Consider the following 18,501-nt stretch of genomic DNA (forward strand, 5'->3'; position numbering starts at 1 on the left):
GCAGATGGCCTGCTTACAATGAGGGATATTATTAGAACCATGATCAGTGCTAATAAGGTCATTGGCAGTGGGGGAGGAGGTCGGTGTCTGACCTTGTTTGAAAGGTGGCAGCCTGCGCTCTGGGAAAGAAGTTTTTCTTTTACAGCAGTGGAATGTGGATGTTTATAACAAGCTACTTTGTATTAATTTGGCTGCACAGTTGAGAGAAAGACCCACAGCACAGTCCAGCAGGCCTGCTGCAGGGATACTGGGGATGCTGCTGCCCCCCATCTCTTGCTGAGGTAGGTAGGTGCACAGACCACCATGAAAAAGTGGAGACAAGTTCTGCTTTAATTAACTGTCCCAAGAATAGGAACCAGGAGCAGCTTAGCTAGTCCTGCAGGACAGGAATGGTATCACAAAGCATTGCCCAGTCAGGTGATTGGTCAGTGGTGTGCACTTAGTTTTATTTGGCCTCTCCTACACGAATATCAAAAAAAGCCCCAAAACAACCACTACAGACTGAAGTGTTGGGATCAGCTGAGTTGCATTAGTGATGCCCACATCTCTGCCCAGGAGTACCCACACCAGGTTCTGATGAGGATTTAAGCCGTAAGCCCAAACTGTGCTGCTTTAACTCTGTTTGTCTCTTTCTGCTTTGAGTGCGCAGCTCTGGGGTGCTGTGAGTAGTTCTGTGTGCTTACTGAGAGAAAACAGCTCTCAATCAGAGGGCGGTTGGGAAAGCATGGAGTATCTAGCTAGGGTGGAGGAGATGGCCAGGGGCAGCACAGACATGGTGGAGCTGCAGCCAGCCAGCCTGAGAGTGCAGCTGTCATTAGACGGTGGTTTCCTAAATCCTTATTATCCGCAGGGGCATGGCTGGTGCTGGGAACAGTCACACGGAGATTAGGTCCTTAAAGAGCCCCGCCACAACCCAGCAAAGTTTGAAAACAAAACCCCAGCATGTAATCCCAACCACGTTGGCCGATCCCGCTGACCGGCATTTCTTCCTCTTGCTGTCAGCTCCTGAAGGATCAGAGCGTGAGTAAAGCTTGCTTTCTCGCCATTAAGTGATGCTTGAACCCACTTGGTGGGTTCGTGCAGCATTGTGCTGCGTGCACACTGCTTGGGCTCTGCTCCCAGGGTCCCTTCCATGTGGTGCTGCAGATACCAAGCACTGGATAAGTGCGGCAGGAGGAAGCGAGAGCCTCGCAGGGTTGGGCGTTTCAGCCCATGCAGTAGCGCTTGAATAACCAGGGCAGCGGGGAGTTAAAAGCTGGACACGTAGGTGAGCCTTCAAGGAGAACTTGGAAGGTCATCCAGATACGGCAGAGGTGATGGTGTTTGAGGTAAGCTGTAGGAAGGAAAGTGCTTTCCTCCCCGTGAAGGAATCTTGTTTCATAAAACAGCAGATTTCCAAGACAGAGAGGAAATTTGGAGGTAATGTCGCTCCTTCCCAAATGCTGTAGGGGAAGGTATTAAAGATGCACCTGGTGCTTTCTGCAGGAGCCCTCCCAAATCTTGTTCCTATGGTGCAAGACTTACAGCCTTATGCCCTGTTTCTCCTTTCTGCTCTGTTTCCTCCTCCCCTCTGGGCTCATTTGTCCCCAAGCCCTCCTGCAGCTCCCCTGTCCTTTCTGTCCCTGTCATTAGGTGTGGTGTCTGTGGGGACTGAACAAGGCAACCCAGGAAGTCTCTTGCCCTCTGCCTCTCCTGTTGCTTCAGCAGTCATTTTTATTTCTCGGTGCATCTGGTGCACTTGCAGATGAAGAAGTAATCATCACAGTTACCTCCCTGCAGACTTTGGCTCCCCGCTGTGTCAATCGTGTTGCCTGTAAAGCTTCAGTGGCGTGCTGCGGGGTGGGAGCTGGAGCAAGGCAAGCAGGCTGAGTGACTCAAGGTGCTCAGAGCGGGAGAGCCATCAGGGTTGATAAAAGCAGGACAGGGATGTCTGAAACATTCACTGAGCTACGGAGATGTAGTGCGAGGGAAGGAGGGGGGGATGACTCTGGGGAGGAGCAGAGCAGCTCCCCATGGCACTCTCCTGTGGGACGGGGGAGCGCAGGGATGCAGCAAGGACCCCTGCCACCCATTGCTGTCAGCTTTATCAGCGTCTGCTGGCTGGCACAGCGCAGCGGGGCGCGGATTACCCTGCAGCACCAGCACAGCCTTCCTGCCAGCTCCCTGTCATGCTTCTGTCACTGGAGCCCACTCAAACTGCTCCTGCACCATGGTTGGGAGAGTTGGGGCCGGGGGAGGAAGTCCCTTGGGGGCTGGGAGGCGAATGGACAGGATCGCTTTTAGCTAGTGATGCAGAGATGGAAAGGGCAGGCTGCCTGCTGCCGGGAGGCAGCAGCTCAAAGGCATCAAGGGCATTGCAGCTGCAGCAGTCCAGCACGTAGTGGCTGGCATGCAGCTTTGGTGTTGCTGAGGCTTCCCCTAGCCACCTGAGGTTTTTCCACCAAGTCTGGTGTATTTAGACTGAAAACTCTTCAGGCTGGGACCATCTCATTTTATGTTTGGGTAGTAACTGGAGGAGGACCCTGAGCTGTAGCATCGATGAGTTGTTATTTGTATTCCCACAGCCAAAAATCCCCTGCTGTGGCCCTGTGCGATAAAGCACAGATTGAATTAAGAGGATTTTCGTTGTTGTTTTGTGTTTCTCTGCGTGGGTTTTTTGAAGACTCCACTGTAATGTAAAATCTTTAGAAGTCTTTACTTGGAACAGAACTCACATTAGCTAGGACAGAAACACCACTGAAAATTTTTTTGTTGTTTTGATCGTGCTAATTCTCAGAGAATGATTTCAAGCATCCTTTCAGAGCTTAGCCCAGCCAGAGGAAAAGTGTTAGCGCTTTCCTTAATATTCCTTCTTTCTTTGTATCAGAAGTCCTTGCACAGAAGTTTTCACAGGGTTTTCTGCTGGGGCCCTATCAGAAGTCCATCTATTTCAGTTTAAGTGAGTGAGAGCATTTTTTCCAGCCAGGTGTTCAGGTGTTCACCGGTCATGCTGCATTCCAGACTTGCTAATGACACTGGAGCTTCTTTGCAGCTACTCCTCTCACGTGGCTGGAGAGGCTGCAGATGTCCTCAAGAAAGGTCACTTTCTTGCAGAAAAAAATATCTCCTAGCCCCATCCAGTATGGGCCTATCTCACCTAAAAGCAAATGAATGTGTGTATTGCAGCTGACTCATCCTGGCTGTACCCATCAGGGTAGTGAAAGGTCTTTTTCTTGTTGCCCTTTTAGGAAGGAAATGTGCTGCATCTGAAGGTATCTCTTGTCAGTGGCAGAAGCAGAATACATGAGGTCAGGTGTCTGCCTGCCTGCCTTAAGGAAGTCATGTTGTCAAGATTGCTTTCTAATAGAAAACAGCCTTTAAAAGCTAATCCTTGCATTCCTCCTCATCTACAAAAGGTTGAGCATCAGGCGGTCTGTACTGCAGTGGTGACCAGGACAAGGATAATCAGCTCAGAGTACAAGTCGAGGGCAGGAGTTTGGAAAGCAGATCAGTAATAGGGAAAGGGCAGAAGAACCTCGTAGTAATTTGGTCAGTTTGCTTCTTGTGTCTGAAGCTTGAATAAGCCAGTGTGTCCACATGGATATGTTTTAGTGGCTTCTACCTCCCCCAGCTTTTCTCTGGTGCTCTCAAACTTAAATAAGGGAATCTGGCAGTTATTAAAAACACAAAATCCTAAAACCCAAGCAAATGAAACCCAAGCCCTTATCAGTTCCATTCCTGTTGGTCTGCTGGGCAGACGGATGGACAAACACACATACATGCACACTCATGACATATTCCTTTCTTAGATGTTCTGACAATTATACCAGTGCCACTCAGAGGAGAAATTAGGTCAGGATTTCTGGCAGGGCAAAAGTTGCATCCCGCAGGGGAAAGTGGATACATCGACCTCATAAGGCCTTACAACCTTTTCAGTGTCCTCTCCTACAGCTCTTGTTACAGGAGAGAGAACAGATCTAATCAGCAGCTACATGGAATTAACCTTTCAGTGTCTGAAATCATGGTTTCTACAAAATGTGTTATCAGTTGATCCCCATTCCTGGCATTGCATGGAGAAAACAGACTGCTCTCAGTAGATTTTGGGGTCTTTGGGCTGTACATCAGTGTGGTGACTCTGAATAGATCAGTGTGGAGCACAAGGTGAGCAGAAAGCCTCCTTGAGCAGCCTCCTTGCAGCCTCCATGTTGATTTACTGTGTCCTGGGAAGGGTTTATTACTTGACTGTGCTCAGTTAGGGACAAGAGGAGGGATCTGCTTTGGCTGAGCGAGGTAGGGAGTGTGAATCTGCACAGACTGTCACGAGACTGGATAACAGATTGGACGAACAGGGGTCTGTGAGGAGTGAGCGTTGTAGCTAGGACAGGCAGAAGTTTTGCTCTGGGTGAGGCTGTTTTAATAAATCCGTCATAAATTAACAGGTTTTCAGATGTTGGCACAGAATTTGGCATCCCGTCCCTTAAGGCTGGCTGCCTGCGTGGTACTTGTGACTAGTGTGTGTGAACTGTGGTTAAATATGTCTCACTGTTTGCAGTTTTAGCCCAGAACTGTGCTATTGCCAAATTCTCCTTTTGCCCATAGAGATGGCAGTGCATTATCTTTAGCATTGCGAGCCCATCGTGTTTACCTCCATGGAAAAAGGCCTGTCCTGTTGCTGCCACAGTTTGCTGTGCTGCTCCGTGGGCTCAACTCCTAACAAACATTTACACTGCTAACCTCCCTTTCACTTGAGATGGTAGCAAAGATTGGTCACATATCTGCTTTCTAGTGCCAGGCACTGCTTGAAGAGCACTTCTGAAAGTGTTTTCTTAAAAGAAAAATCCCCTCTGTGACTTAAATGTGCATATGTTACTGGCTGTAATAAACAACACGTTAAAATAGATCAGTCTGCAAAGGCTAACTGAGGTGGAATATTTGCCTAGGGCAAGGCAGGCTTTCTTTTTTTTTTTTTTGTTTGGTTTTTTCTTTGTTTTTCTTCCTTTCTTTCTCTTTAAGCCTTGCTGCCTCCTAGATGGAAGGCTGTGGTTCAGTGTTGCTTGGCCTGGATGCCCTCTTTGGAAGCCAAGGCCCATGTGAGATGTGTGGTCCTTGCCTGCTGTGCTTAGCAGGCTGCAAGAGCTCTCTTGAAGGTGCTTTTTGTATCTGCACCTTTAATCCTCTGTCCAGCGGCAGGTTCATTATACCATGGGTGTGAAATCTGAGGCCTGGCATGGACCAGAAAGATTTGGGGTCCTTGTTCGGAGATAAGTGAGAGCATGTGGAGTTGGTGGCACACAGTCAGCCTTTCTCCTGGTAGTCCTGGTAGCTTCTCTGCAAAGCCAGAGCGAAGGGGAGGTGGGGTGCTGTGCACAAACCTGCCTGGCACGTGTGACTGAAACAGGAGCACGGGTCTTTGGTGAATGATTTGAACTGTAGGCAGAGAGGCACCGCTATGGGAGAAAATGGCTGGAGGGGTGGGCTGTGGTGTGCGGCAGGGAAGAGATGAATGGGAAGCAGTGAAGGAAGACAAGCAGTGGGACAGAGAGGAGTAGAAGTAGGAGAGGAGCTGGGGACATCAGTGGGCTGGCCATCAGGGTGAGGGGCAGGGGGGGGCAGGCTTTGCTCTCTGCTGTTGGGCAGTTCTCAGCCGAGAGCAAAAAGGTGTCCTGTGCCTCAGAGCACCAGACCCACGGGCTCTGATAGATGTCTGGGAGCAAATCTTGTGGTGACAACTGAGGGCATCACCCTCCTGTATTGCTGCATCTGCCTGGGCCCCTGTAGTCACCTCCTTTGGTGGCTTAAGCTAATGCACAGAGGGACCGTCGTGTCTTGTTCTGACATATCTTAATGTTTCCAGCCAAAGGGTGGAAAGCCAGGGTGGCAGTGCCATGGTGTGCCCCAGCAGGAGTCATCAGCATGCTTAGCAGAGCCCAGCCAGCATCCTTCCCTGCTCAGGGCCCTGCTGCGTTACCCCCTGGCAGTCCCTGAGTAGCTGAGGCTGAAGCACATCCTGCAGAGTTATTTTTTCCAGACTGAAGATTCTCCCTGGGAATTGTCAGCCCAGATGGAATTAATATTTTTTTAAAGTTTTTTCATTATTTTTTGAAAACCAGGAATCTGTTTGTGCCCATTAAGCTGTTGCTTTTTGAGCAAAGCAACAACACAAACAAAAACTGGGCTAATCCTCAGTTGGTAAATTGTATATTGTGCCAAGTTCTAAAAAAAAAAAAAAAACAAAAAAAAACCAAAAAAAAAACCCCAAACCTAGCCACCCACAAATCTTTTTATTTGCAGCTTCATTTTGCTTTCCAAAACACAGCGAGAATGAGGTTTTCTGAGCATGGCTTTATTCTCCACAGGACAGGAGGGAGGGTTTGGGTCAGACACTTAGTTATCAATCTCTGCGCTTCCCTGTTTGCCTTCTCCCTTGTGTAAACTCAAGGAGCGAGGCTGCCGGAGGTGGTCACGCGTCCGATATTTGTATTCATGAACACAGTGCTTTAACATTTATTCTCCTGGGCTTTAATGTACTTTGCTTGGTTCTGTCTACGTGTGGTTTGCCTGCTGCAATTGTAATATTCAACAGACGCTGTAGGTAGAGGAAGGTCAGAAGCATCAACTTTCCATATGACCTTGACAGATTCAATCAGCCTGTGAAAGTTGTAGAATTGAATTATGGGATTTACAATGAAAAAGTGGTTTAAGGGACAAGAGAAGCTATACTTAGTATTTTCAAAAGCTGGCCTCATGTAATAGCAGTCAGGAGGGACAGAACTGAGGGAGAAGAAAGGTGGAAGACATATTAGAAGTTTTGTTTGTTTTTCTGTGGGGTTTTGTGGTGTCTTTTTAATACAATACTTGTGCAATATTGTTCCAGAGACTGGCATGGGTTTTTTTGTAATTTATTACAGAAGAAAAATCAATGACATGTCAGTGTTTCTATCTTCCAGGTAGAATTGATTTCTTTACTTACAAATAGTCCCGCATTGGAACATTCACCCACAGGAATATTAACATTACAGGATGTCCCCTGCTTCGCGTCCTACTCTAAATACATGCAGTGATCCCAGGGCTAAACATGCTCCTAAATGTGCTCTCTTTACTGGGCGCTAAATGCCTTTCTTTGTAATTGTTATCGATTGGTTGCTTGAGCAGGTCTGTGGCCAGGGATGTCTGTAAAAGCTTATTTCGCTTGGAGAGAGCCTGTATTTGATACTGTAATAAAGAAACCCATTTTATTGTGCTTTTAACATTCCTGAACCTGGGCGAGTAGTGGAATAATACTTGTAAGACATTAAAAATCATCAGTTCAGAACTCTAAATTGATGTTACTTCTATTCTGTTTTAACCTCATTTCAAATATGTGGTGGTAACAGACTGATATGGTTCACAAAACGTAGCCTAATCAAAATGTATCAGCAGATACAAAAGAAAAGAGCTCGATGAAGTCTTTATTCCTCTCTTTTGTGGAATGAGATTGCTGTTCATTGCAAGTAGTAATCTCTCAGATAAACATGTTTTTCTGCTCTGTGGCTCTACAGCTCATAAAAAATATACTTTGACAGTGCTGTACTCTTTTGATATATATTTCCTGGACTTGGTAAACACCGTCCATTGCTTGGAGCAAGCAAAAATGTTCCACAAACCAAAAACGTTAAAATCAATACACGTTTTTCATTGAGCATAACAGAGCATACCATTGGCCTGAATGAAGAGAGCTTGGCAAGAGAACAGAGCTGGAAAGAGTTGTCAAGATGTAAAAATATAATGAAGGAGCTACAGGGCTTTTCCCCAACAAAATAACTACTCTGAGTTTGTAAAAACCTTCAAGTATAACAAACAGCTTGGAATGAAAATCCTGCGTGAAAGCAGGAGGACAGCCACGACCTCTTTGTGCTGTCCTGGGGAAATTCAGCAGAACATTGCTGTATTCAGCAATGTGCAAAAGTAAAACTTCACTCACAGCAGCTCTCAGCTTCCCTAATTGCCAGGTGAATGCGAATTTGGGAGTTTAGGCTGGTGCCTGTGGCTGCTTAGTCTACTGGAATACAGTAGTTGCATGTCCCCCCTGTTTCTAATTAAAAAAAAAAAAAAAGCCAGAGTGATGGTACTTGTTTAAATATTTGAGCTCCATACTAATGAGCCATCTTTTCTGTGTGGAGCTGGATTTGCCTGCTGAGTTCAGTGGTTTGAAGTTATTGGCAATAGCTGAGTAACTGTCACTGGTTAAGGTGATACCAAAAAGGGAGATGAGGATTTAGAAACACTGCTGTCTCTGCTTTGTTTTTCTCTCCTGCTCTGGTTTGAGCTGAGTAACAAAAACAAGCTTGACAAACGTTTTGAGGCTGCAGACTTTGTAAGAGTCCTAGATAAGCATGTTTGAATCCTAGCAGAGTGCATCTGATATTAAGAAACCCCCTGTCCGAGTGCTCTGCAGTTTTATGCACGCTATTTGAAAGGACTGGCATCTGCAGGAGGATTTGTCCACGCTGTGCATCTGTTTGTTCCCAGCATTTGCATCTGATGACTGTCTCTTACCCTGGTGCGAGTGAAGCAATGTTATGTGCTCAGTATACTTCTTTTCTTTTTTAGTATACTGGTGAAAAGGTTTGGCTGCTAAACTGTTTGTGCCACACGATGGGAAGCATGTCCCCTACTTGAGCAAAGTGCTGCTGTTTCTCATGTGCCTATTTATGGCAACCTGTCCAGTTGTACAATAGGTAGATGACCAAAGCCCTGTCCGCTTGGCCGCATGCCGCAGCAGGTGTGCGTCTGGTGGCAAGGGGCAGCTTGCTTTCCAGTCCTGTGGTGGTGGAGAGGGCTTTAGCACAGTGTATTCCCCTGCCTCTTTAGCCCTGGTTTATGTCTGTGATAGAGGTTGGCTTTCACAGACAAAAGGCTGGAATGACAAAGAGATGGAGGTGTTCAGGTCTCCGGCAGTGTTTGTTCAGCAGTCTCCTCAGCTGGCTGTTGGCAGCTTTTGTCTGGACTCAAATACATTTGCAAAAACGATACTGACGTTTTTCTTCCTACTGTCCTTCCTTCCATCTCCCTGCAAAGCAAAAATATCCCAGCAGAGCAGTCACACGGGTGACACGGGGAGGCTGAAGAGCAGCACCAGTGTCCTAAAGCCAGGAATTTGTGTCTCTGCTTCCCATCCCTTCTGCATTTTTCTAACTCACAGGACATGAAGTGAGTTAGATCCTACCTGGAGTGAAGTTGCTGTATTTATCTGACCTGCTTTTTTAAAGTCCGTGCAAAAAGCCCGAATTCCTACAGTTACTTGTTTATCTACTGGTTGGCCTTCCAGGGCTCTGCCCCACAGCTGCAGGGAGAGGAGAACTAGGCAGACTGGGACTCTGCAAAATGCACCAGCCTCACTTCAGCGGCGTGAACACAGCGCGTCTGCTTGGATTGCTTCGCGGGCTTTCTAGCTGCCTTGCACTTACTTGCATGTGCCACTGAGCTTTGCTTTGAGCTCAGTTCAAAAGGCCCTAAAACTCTTGTTGTAGCTGCCGAATGTCACCTGCTTTCATTTGAAATCATGCAAAACATCAAGGTTCACTCATTTCAGTCAAAATCAAATCTAGGCTTGCTCAGAAAGGGCTTGACCTGACATTCATTGAAGCCATGAAATTCAGTCGCTGTTTCAGCAGCAAGCTGAGGCTACCTTGAGAGTGCTGGGAGTGTTGGTAGCCCTGGGAGCTTGCGATAGATATTCATTTTTTCCCACTGAAGCTGTGTGGAAAGGCAGGTCTGACTCGTCGTACCCTGACAAAAGACATGTCCCTGTTCGCCTGAGCAGCCCCGAGTCAGAGCTGACACACTGCTGCTGCAGCTCAGAGCATCGTTCAGAATAGTATAAAATCTGAAGAGGTTTCTTGAGTAACTGCAGGGGAGCTGAGTTGGGCCAAAATAACACCTGGGGTGTTTTTAGCATTTTCTTCTCATCTGCCTGCGTAGGCTCAGGGAGGTGGCTTTTTGGACCCAGAGGTGGGAAGTTCAATGAAGTTTGGCAAAGCTCATCCTAGAGGTGTTGCAAAACTGAAGTTTGTGCTTTTTATGGGATGTTTGAATCCTATTTCCAGCAAATTATGTATTCATGAACAGCACTCATTCCTAACTAGAACATGCATTTCGCAGGGTCTATATCATCCATACCTGGAAGCTACTAGATTAACCTTAACTCTAGCATTTTTATCCACATACATTGAAATTGAAACTCCTGTATGATAGGAAGTCTACATTGCTTCACTTCCCTTGGAGGCTGACTGCCATCTGGTAATGCTAACTAGAAGATATGTTTTGCTTTTTCTTTTTAGCTATGATCTGTTCACAGCAGGATCAGCACCATAACAGCAGTCTTTGGGCTCTCTGTAAATGGGTGTTACACCTGCATTTGAAAAATGTCAGCAACTAGCTGTGCTGTTTGGTTGGGGTTTTTTTTATTGCTGTTACAAGTAACTTCAGACCACCAGCTTCTTTGTACACAACATTGTGTACAGATGCATGTTTGATGGCAAGTAGGAGTGCTGGCACAGGAGGGATGCAGAGCACTAACTCTCCGGCATCCCTACTGGTGTCCAGAGAGGAGCAGAAAAAGCAGTGGAACTGGAAAGCCTTTGAGATGGGTTACTTCAGAGAGATGGAGTGCTGGCATTAGATTTGGGAGTCTGACGTGGCACAAATCAGTTTCCAAACAAGACAGGGAACAAAGCATAGGAAAAACTTTCATGTGACAACCCACAGCAGCTTGGAAAATGGAGTTCAGTGGCAGTCTGGAAGGATGTGCTTGGTAAAACTGTTCAGTTTTGGTTTGTTTTGTTCTGATGACTTGAATGATGGAATAGAGAGAATATGCTTGTTAAATTGGTAGGGTGCTCTGAGCTGGGAGGAACTACAGACACTTTAGAGAACCAGATGTGGAGTCTTGAAAGGTTGGAAAAATAGTTTATAAAAAGGGGTATGAGTTCAATAAAAGCAGTACAAAATATTGCATTTAAGCAAATCAGCTGCATGATACAGGATGCAGCATAGCTGGGTAGGCAGTAGTTCTGGAAAAGGCTTTTTGAGAGTGAGTCAAAAATGTTATGTTGTTAGAAGGAAAGATGCCATTCAGGGGTGTATAAGCAGCAGTGTCATCTGCAGGACATGTGAAAAAAATCTTCGTATCTGCACAGCACTGATAAGGTGTTAGCCTTGAGCACAGTGCCCTGTGCGTGCACACATCAGCAGGGGTGCAAGCTGACCAGGGGAGCCCTCCATGAAGGGCTTGGAGACCGTGCTCATGAAGCTGAAAGAATGGTTTGTGTAGTTTGGAGCAGAGAGGTTTGAGGGAGGGGAATAGGTGTGACTGCAGCCTTTAAGTATGGGTCCTTCCTCAAAGAGGAAGGGAGTTATCCCTGTTCTGGCCCTCTGGGGTAAGACAAGTTTTAGGCTTTGGTTGCAGGAGGAGCAAAACTGCAGCTGAGAATCAGGAAGAGTTTTAGAGCTGTGGGGAGAGTGATGTGTTGGAGTCCCTTGTCTGGGAAATACACAAGTAATAGGTACAAAGAAAATAAGTGAAGTTGATCTGTGCAGGCCTAGGGGTGATGTGTCACTTTTCGACGTCCTTTTAGACCTGCTTTTTAGGATCCATGTGTTCTCATGGAAGGCTGTTAGCCCACCTACATTTGAGGATTGCTTTGTACGTAATTACACTTTAAAACCTCTCTGTAAAAGTGAGCTGCTCCAACACTGCGAGGAGAAAAGCATTGCTATTAAGCAGAAGTTATCTGATGTACTGTGCCAGGGTCAATGTTCAAGGGAGGTTGCAAGGTTGTACTTCTCACTGACTCGGTTGGCAGCGTAACTTTTAACATTTCATTAGCCTGTAGAAAGGAATTGCAGATAAGGTATGTACAGAGCTAGGCTTAGAACTGCAGCGAGTGACAGCTTGGCTGCATGAACACCTATCTGTGAGAGGTAACACTTGCTAATGATCTGGCTCCATCCTCCTTTGTTTTCCAGTTGAAAACATGTCATTTCCATGCTATTTGATGTTGTTTGCCGTGCAGGTGGTGTTTGCTTCAGCAGTGAGATGGACAGCCATCTCCCTTCCTCCCTACAGCACAGCTCTCTACCTGTGTAGAAAGAGGAGCGTGATGCAGCATTGGAGGTGGCAGGATGAGCCACGCAATCCAGACAGCATGCCAGTTGCTCAGCCCTGGAACAAATTGCTTAGAGACAAATGGTAGCAAGCATGAAGCACTTGAGTTGGGGTGGTGGATGGACAGTGTTCCCAACACCCTGGTGGTTTGCTTTCCTGAAAGGGTAACTTCGAAGCTGCAAGACCCTGTAGGGTGGGTGAAGGACTTGGAGCTTGGGCATTACCAGCTACCAAGTCTGCCTCCCAGTATCTTTTTTCTCAGAGAGCAGATGACAGTAGGGGTAGACCTGGAGCAGCATGTGTTGCTCAGTACATGTTCTTAGCTGTGCTGCATGGACACAGGGATGAAGCCCAGAGCTGCCCACTTTCTGCCTCCCACTGTTGCATGACAATTCACGCTTTGTGGGCAGTTCTGCAGCCTGGTCTCTGCCTGCCCTCCAGATGCGGGGGCAGACACTGTGGTGGCTGAGGTTGTATTGCATATGTGAAAGCCATGGAAGGCTCTGGCAGGAGCGAGGACCCCCGGCCAGGAGAAGGGCTCTGTGTGCATGTGCTGAGTGGGATGGAAAGCAGAGAGCGTTTTGTGCCTCAGTGCTGGAGCGACAGGCACTGAGTAAGCAGGGCCAGCGCATCTCTGAATGTGCCTCCCCACTGATTTCCTCTTGGGGGGGTGGAAATCTGCTGCTTCATGCAGGGAAAAGTTATGTAGACAAGCTGTGTTTTGGTGCCTGGTTTTGTGCAAAACATGGAAATCCTTTCCTGTCTGGTCTCTTTTCATTCTTTTTGCTGTCAGTCATTGCACATGTCATCAGTGTCTGTGTAAAAGACAGCACAGTCAGGGCATAAGCCTACTGCAGCCTCCAGTGTGTGAAAAGCAACATTAGCTTAAAGATTTTCACACTAGAACTGCTGGTGATTGACGGGACATACAGTGCAGTCATTAAAACCAGAAACATGTGTCTGCTGTGGAACCCCTTGCTGGTGTCCAGGATTAAAGAGACCATAACAAACTGCATTACTGGTGCAAATGTGAGCGAGCCTTGGGTTTGTGCTGGAAGTCTTGTTTCTGCAACACAGTTCAGCTCACTTCAGCAGCCAGGAGAAGAGAATTTGGGCAGCATGCTTCGGGTAGGTTCATCCAGCCTGGTGCAGTACCCAGCGTGCTTTTATTTGCATCCCGCTGAGGTAGGATGCAGATGACAAGGTGCAGCCCAGCAGACTCCAAACAGCCAGGTGTGATGCAGATTTTTCTGCTGGATTTAAGTCTGCTGCCATCAGTGCTGCACTTGAAACAGCTGGCTTTGTTGCACTGCAAGCTGCTGTCATGTTAGCTAGTGTCAGATGCCAGCCATTTACAGTATGCACCATCACAGCATGACTTAAGTTGGCAACACAGAGTCAATCACATGCCAGCAGCCTACTGTAAGGGTGGGGGAGTGTGTGAGAAGAAAGGGGGAGAACATACTCTTATAAAATCTTTTAATGATTTATTTTTAATATCCATTTTTCAAGCCTTGGGAAGTGCAGTCCATATGCTTTTCCCTTCTGGCTGTAGTTGGCAAAGAAGCTGATGAATATGGTCCTTCAGACTCCTTCCATTTTGTAAGGAGCCAGAAGATACAGCTATATTTAGCATGTTACTAAGGCCAGCAGCAGAGTCTGTTGCTGGGTGGTGATTCCCTGGCTACAGGCTCACGTGCCACCCGGGGCAGGGTGGGAACGCGCCTTCCCTGGAGTCAATACTCGTGCTAAATTAACAGCAGTTACAACAGGATGGCTGCGCTGGTCCCAGCAGGCTCAGCACGCTGCTTGCTGACACAGGTCAGTCTGAGCTCCATGCCCCTTCCCAACACATGCAGCGACCCACTGCAGGTGCTAGGATGGTGCTTTTTGGTGCAACGCTCAGCTTGGAGAGTGTCTCAGCTGGTCTCTGTGAAGGGCACTGGCACTGTCCTGTGCTCTGTGCTGAGCTACAGCTAGTCACTACAACAAAACTGCACCTTTTAGTATAAAGATGCTCATCCGAAACTTAGAGGCCTGACATCTGTTGTCTTCTCTCACATTATATTCCTAGGCCACCCAGGTATAAAATGGAGTTGTCCTTATTTGTCCCCAGCCCAGTATCCACACAGCAGATTTGCTACCAGTTCCCTGTTGTTTTCCCTGCTGTGTTGCAGCTGGTACTGAGAAGTGAGTAATGGCAGTTCCTTTGTCCTTCTGGCAGCTTTCGTAGAGCTGAAATTAGTCTTGAAGAGTGTATGTGTTGCTGAGAAGTACTGAGAACTGTGGGTGTTGTGATAGAAGTGTAGAAGAAGGGATCATCCCTACCAGTGTTGGAGTTCGGAGGATGCTACAGGTGCCCATCACTTTAGAGCAAGACATCTTGAAAGTTGTTTCATAGCTGGATGTCTAAACTGGGAACATTTTATGTCACAGTCACATCATCAGTTCCTAAAATTCATTGTCTGAGAGATGAGGAACCTACTGTGATGTTGGAGAGGGCAACCCGACTCAGCTGTGGCATCTAACCTGTCCTGGTGAAACGCAGTTGTTGGTGATGCTGAGGATCAAAATGATGGTGAGGAGGAGCTAGACTGAAGGTGTTTTGAATCTGAGTGCAGTGGTAATTAATTTAGTCTTCCTAGAGCTCTAGAAGGCCTGACAGCTGTGCCGCACTTCACAGCCTTCACTCTGCAGCAGCATCAGCACAGCGCTCAGTTCCTTGCAAATACGCATCCTCGTTGAAACCAGTAGCACTCTGTGTGGGCACTGGTTTCTGCTCACAGCTCTGTCTGCAGGATCAAGGCTTTGTGCTGTATGGTGGGGTTTTTTTGTTGGTAATAAAAACTTTTTGTTTGTAGAACCCCCTGTTGGAATTAAATAAACTCTGTTTTGATAAAAAAGTAGAACAAAGCTTCACACCAAGCTGGGGTGACTGGTATCAATGATATGCAAAATTTCAGTTGGAATAGCAAAGTCCTTTTCAAGTTGAAGAAGGCCCTGTAAGTATTGTTTACAAAAAATAGTAGCTTTTTCATCTTCTCCATTCCTGCAGTGTAGAAACATCTACACAGATTTATTCCAAATTTGGTAGAAATTAGTGTTTTCCCAGCCCAAAGTGCTTGTGCCAAGTTTCAACCAGGAGGAATTTCTAAGGCAGATGTGTAAGCTCTTGGAGGCTGGAGCTTAGAATAGAGCAGCTGCCTGGCCATCAACAACCCGCTGCTCTGCGGGGTCTGCTCCTGGTCTGCAGCAACCTGAGTAGCCCTGCAGAAGCTGTGGAGGTGGGACATTGCAGATACACTCTGAGCCTGAATGCTGGGCTCTTGTTTGGTCCTAAGTGATGGAAAGGGGTGTGGAGGGACCTGGTTCCATGCAGCTGGAAAGATGCCATGAGAAGGATGACCCAAACCTACCTAGTGCTGATGAGTGTCCTCCTTCCAGGTTAATGCAGGTATTTACCTTGTAGTAGTGCTGGGTTGTCTGAGCACTAGCCAGCTGCGTGGTGCCATTTTACCCGCACTTTACACAGATATAAGAAAGCGGTGATGAAGATTCATGTCCTTGGAGCCCTTGAGCAATTAACTTGCTGCTGGGGATCTGGAATCATTGGGTTGCTGAGAAGCCAAAACAATAGCATAAAAAAGCCGCTTTCTTTTTGAGTTGGGTTGTTGGGAGCCACGGGGTTCTTCTAGGAGCAGGGCAGAGAGTTTCACTGCGCAAAAGCAGGCTGCTGAAGTTTGGGAGTGCTTTTTCCTGTCCCGTCAGGTTTAGCCCATCACTTCTTGCATTGAATTATTTGTCTCTAAATAACAACAGGAGGCCAGGAGTTTCATTTAACACTCTGATCTCCTTGGAGGAGATAAGAGGGAAGTCTGTTTCTCATGTCGCTCCATCATACAGCCCCTTTCACGCTGCAAACGGGCTCTGCAGCCCTTTCCCCAGTGAAGCCATTATCCCCACCAAGAAAGGGGGCAGAGGAGAGCGCACACAAAGCTTGCAGATCTTTGGCTGCTCTCCAGTGTCCTGCCCCTCTCTCGGCCTGCCAAGGATCCTGGCTGGGGGTTCAAAAGGAGACCCTGCAGTGGGTCACTGTGTTGACTTTGTGCAGTGGTACCCAGACTGTCTAGCAGTTCCACCCATACATTTGTGCAGGCAGAGACAGGTCTTAAAAATCCCTAGGGAAGCATCCTGGATGCAGGTAGGGGCCCATCCCAGGGGGTTTCCACCAGTCCGTGCGCTGGGTGCACTGGTGTGTAATGTGTGTACCCGTGTGGACCTGGTTATGCGGTTACGGCTCTGCTGCGTGTGATCCTGCTGACAGGAGCAGGTATGTGGAGTCACCCAATGTGCCCCTTTTTTGGAAGCAAAATTAATTATATTGAGACTGAGAACTCAGTGTCCAGCCCTTGACGAGAGTGCCAGGGACAGGCTGGGTAATGGATGGTCCCGCTCCTTTGCTGTCTGCAAGAACAATTACTAGTTATGTCATGCAACAACTCTGTGGTCCCCAGGCCTGGCCTTGTTTTATTAGGCTCTGAATAGCTACAGAAGAATTACTTCCTCAAAAAAACTCACCATGAGTTATTTCTAAAATTTATGCATAAAGTTGCTTAAAATGTTTCTTGTGTTCTGTATGCCTCTGTTTCTTGGTGAGGGAATACACAGAGAAAGGGGGGGAAAAAAACCCTATTTTTCAATAATTATCTTCATGACAAAATTTGATACTAGTTTTCTGTGTTCAGTTGACTATTGGTATTTATCTTCCTATGTCCACTTGCAAACACTACTCAAGCAAGGCACAATTTAGAGATGTTTTTTAAAAATTATGATCTTGGTTGATTTCAGGTGATCTGTAACATTAGTGATCCTTTGCTTTTTAGGAGCCACTGGCTTCCCTCGTGCTTATGTTTAATTGGGCGGGGGGGGGGGAGTAGTGATGCAACATACTGTGGATTTTAACCAAGGAAAGCACGAAGGCGAGATTGTTTCAATTCTTCCTCCTGTGACTACCAGTTCTCAGCATCTCAGTACATGCATGTTGAAGATCAGAGGTGTTGCTTTACAGAGCTGTGACCTTAATGTTTTACCCAGCACAGTTGGGGAAGTGGTGGAGACGATTTTGTTTCTCACTGTCTGATTGTCAGGACTAGTTAAGTGGTCTGGTGTTGGGAGGGAGGGGAAAAAACCCACGCAAGTGGGGAATTTTCGTTGTTGTTTCTGGAGCTGTTGCCACTAACTTCTGAAAATACTTTGTGTTAGATTTTTTATTTTTTTTTTTTACAGCAATCATTTTAACATCAGGAAGCCTAACTTTTGGGTTTAACTTGATAGTATTCAGTTAGGGTTTACAGTAGAAGTCATGTTGCTCTTCTCTTCACCTCAGTATTGCACTTCTATAGAAAAATCACAAAAGAGGCACAGCAGCTACCAAACTGCCTCCGCCTAGGTGATTGTGGTGTTACAGTAACCCAAACAATCCTTAATTAAATTTTTCTGACTGCCCTGAGTGTTACATTCACTGAAATGCTGTTTCATTGTGTTTTTTAGGGCCGGTGTACCCGAGAGAACTGCAAATATCTCCACCCTCCCCCGCACTTAAAAACACAACTTGAAATAAATGGACGCAACAACCTGATCCAGCAGAAGACAGCCGCAGCCATGTTTGCTCAGCAAATGCAGTTCATGCTACCAGGCGCGCAGCTACAGCCAATTGTAAGTTACAGCAGTGAATTGCGTTCACTCTGCTCCATGTTTCCTTCCTGTTTGCTCACGGAGGCCCCAGCCCTGTGCTTTTGCTCAGGTGGTTGTTCGTGCTGCACGGAGTTGGGCAGCATCTTCCAGAGGGATGTCTGATGTTACCTCTGCATCCTCTTGCAACCTGTGGCTCCCCTTTCCTCTGATCATTAAGGAGCTGTGAGATTCAGGGCATCAAGTAGAAGGGTCTTACCACCAGGTGGATATTTGACCAGTTAATTCATGTACATCCCAAAAGTCCTCAATTCCAATGGATCTTATTTTGGATAGCTGTTTTACACTGGGGTGAGGATGCTGGAGTTCTTCCATGTTGTGGCAAGAGGCTAATTGACTCCCTTGGACTCAATGCGTTTTACTGGTGGGCTAAAATTGGGGAAGATGAATCCTACCCAGACTTTAATACATTTTTGTCTTCTCTGGGAGTGTGACCCATTTCATTGCAGTTGTCCCAGCAGAGAGTTGTGCTAATGTCACAGTCCTGTCACTTGTTTTTCACAGTAATGCTGTTTTGTACTAACAGCAGGAAAGATTTGCTTCTCTTCAGGTAGGGAGGGAAGCCTCTGGGAGATGGGTGTTTGCAGAGCATGTAGTTCAGAGAAGCCTTCACTGCCTGTCCCTGC

General features: G+C 46.9%; 1 protein-coding gene across 16 annotated transcripts in view; it reads left to right on the forward strand.

The window, feature by feature from the left end:
- Nucleotides 1-18,501, forward strand: part of MBNL3 (muscleblind like splicing regulator 3) — a 96,816-nt gene that overhangs the window by 44,423 nt on the left and 33,892 nt on the right. For 15 of the 16 annotated variants that reach the window (XR_012630720.1, XR_012630722.1, XR_012630721.1 and 12 more), the window contains one exon: nt 17,675-17,839. Coding sequence is in view for 12 of the 16 variants with exons in the window: in XM_074882719.1 (XP_074738820.1) it covers nt 17,675-17,839 (165 nt within the window). In the remaining 4 variants the exon portion in view is untranslated. Of the gene's footprint in view, nt 1-1,002; nt 1,021-17,674; nt 17,840-18,501 lie in introns of those variants that run through there. The other variant, XM_074882730.1, reaches the window with a different exon arrangement.

Source organism: Strix uralensis, chromosome 13, assembly GCF_047716275.1.
Source record: "Strix uralensis isolate ZFMK-TIS-50842 chromosome 13, bStrUra1, whole genome shotgun sequence".
Classification (NCBI taxonomy): domain Eukaryota; kingdom Metazoa; phylum Chordata; class Aves; order Strigiformes; family Strigidae; genus Strix; species Strix uralensis.